Here is a 2,439-nt window from a genome sequence, read left to right as displayed (position 1 = left end):
GGTGTTGGTGCAACACAAGAAAATACAGGAAGGTCACTAATTCTAGTAACACTCTTGCTCAAACATGCTTGACGGCATAGTTAGCGAGCAAGAAAACAGGTGAGTGAACGCAGCTTTTGCTTAGCTCAATCCCTTGCTTGTTGCTTTACTAAATAGAAGGAATTTAGTGCATTAGGTGCGATCACACCTTAATATTTAACATTTGTTACAACTAAGTTTGCATGAACAACTATAAGTTGATGCCAATAAGAATTTAAGATTAACGGGGTCTTTTGTTTTTTTGAGACAAATGGCAATAATTCTCGGATCTATAGACAGAGCATCAGTTATTGACAATTTTGTTCCACTCTCATTGCTAGAATTATGTAAAAATGAAAATAAGAAAGCTATAAAAAGCTTAATATCCAGCAATTGAAAATACTTACACAAACACATGAGCATTCACACCAACAGAAAAAAAGCAGAGTGAGGGGTTAATAATCATTCAGTATTAATCAACATTCTTATCAGTTCATTATTTCTCATGTAGCAATCATAGGTTTCCTAAACTATACAACCATAACCACCAAATCAATTCATGAACCATAGGAGTAAAACTGAAACTCACTATGCAGTCACTCCACATCGATGCCCTTCTCTCGAAGCTCCGCAACAACCTCATTCTTCATCTTCAACCACATCCTCTGAGCATCCTCGTCAACCTTCTTTCTTTGCATCTCCTCGCATCCGCATGCATCCTTATCACTTTCAACCAACCCTTTTAGTTTGGCTCCAATCATCTTTCCTTTTGCTACGAACTCCTTCACTGATTCTACATCACTAGGGTACAAATTTGCTTTCTCAAGCTTCTCCTTTAGCTGGGGTGACTTCTTCCTCCACCACTCCATTGGCGAAGAACCATCGTTGTAAATCCATAAAGCACCAAGTATGGTGTAGGTGCAAAGTAAGGCCTTCCCAATTTGTTTATAGAAGTAGTAGTCTTCGCTTTCTACCCCGATTTTATTCATGTATCTTTTTGCATGAATTGAACTCAACATATGAAAACCTGCATTGGAAAATAAGAACATAAATACAATGGAGTAGAGAAAAATTTAAGGATAGATTTTTGTGTGAGACATTTTATCGAACAGTTGGTGAGCAAGTTTGATTGCACATAGAAAGTTACCTGTTTTGGTGTCCTTAAAACGCTTGGGAAACATTTTGAAAGCGCGAATTTGACGAGAGTGTTAGTTTATGAAGGAAGAGATTTTATTTATGATAAGCTTCAAAATCAAAAGGGAGAATAAGCGATTGTTTTTGCATAAGTTGCCGAAAACTTGGATATAGGCAAACAGCCATAAGGGATAATAAGCGATTATTCGGCTTATGTGCAAGATGTGAACCTAGAAATTTAAATTATCAAATATTTAGTCAAATTATCGAATCCACCTATTTAAAAAAATAAGAATATATTTGTTATTATTATTATTATTATTATTATTATTATTATTATTATTATTATTATTAATATTATTATTATTATTATTATTATTAATATTATTATAATAGTATTTTTGTATTTTAAATTAACATAAAAAATAAAGTTTAATTATGTTGAAGAACTTTTTTAAATAATTAAATAAGTTGAAAGAAAATTTATGAACAATATCATAATTTGTTTTCATAAATTCTCTCAAATAAATGGTATAATAAGATTTATCTTGATAGGTAAATTTGAATAAATGAATCCAAATAAATATTTAGTGTCGTTGAACTTTTAATTTGTTATTCTATTTAAACATTAGTTGAATCCTTCATTTACAAATGTTCAAATAAAATAGACTTTTAGGTATGTTAATAGGTCAATCAGTATTTTGAAAAAGTCAGACTTAAGTATAAAAATAAGTCTATGATAGGCCACAGACTTAAACTTTAAAATTTTTAACGGACCAGGCTCAGATTTGACAAAGTTTAATTCGACCCAATTTATTCTCACCCCTCTGATTCTAAAAATATATGTTTCGATCCACGACGTTCTATTTATCTATCTTTTAGAAGTTAAATTCTAATTACTAAACTATTAGAAAAAAATAATATATAAATAATTAAATAAATAAAATCAAACACGTGATTATTAAGGACGAGTTTGATTATTTTTTTTAAGAAACTAAATATTTATTGAAACTTGTCCAAGAGAGTCTTTACAAACTTTAAAGATATAAATTCGAAGTCATGATATTTCATTTATCTACTTTTAATCGGTGAAATTCTAATAATGAAACTACTTAAAAAAATAAATTATAAATAACAAAATAAATAAAATCAAGACACATAATTATAAAGTATGAGTTTGATTCAATGGTAGTGAAAGTTAATATATATATATATATATATATATATATATATATATATATATATATATATATATATATATATATATATATATATATATATATATAT

General features: G+C 28.7%; 1 protein-coding gene across 1 annotated transcript; it reads right to left on the bottom strand.

The window, feature by feature from the left end:
* Positions 1–321: 321 nt before the first annotated feature.
* LOC131630277 (uncharacterized) lies at positions 322–1,358 on the bottom strand. The gene is made up of 2 exons (XM_058901072.1): positions 1,166–1,358; positions 322–1,045 (listed from the first exon to the last, which is right to left on the bottom strand). The coding sequence occupies exons 1-2, from the start codon at positions 1,197–1,199 to the stop codon at positions 615–617; spliced, it is 465 nt and encodes a 154-aa protein (XP_058757055.1). The 5' UTR covers positions 1,200–1,358; the 3' UTR covers positions 322–614.
* Positions 1,359–2,439: the final 1,081 nt, after the last annotated feature.

The sequence above is a fragment of the Vicia villosa genome, unplaced genomic scaffold (assembly GCF_029867415.1).
Source record: "Vicia villosa cultivar HV-30 ecotype Madison, WI unplaced genomic scaffold, Vvil1.0 ctg.000666F_1_1, whole genome shotgun sequence".
NCBI lineage: Eukaryota > Viridiplantae > Streptophyta > Magnoliopsida > Fabales > Fabaceae > Vicia > Vicia villosa.
Note: the sequence above shows the minus strand (reverse complement) of the source record. Positions and strands in the feature narration are given on the sequence as shown.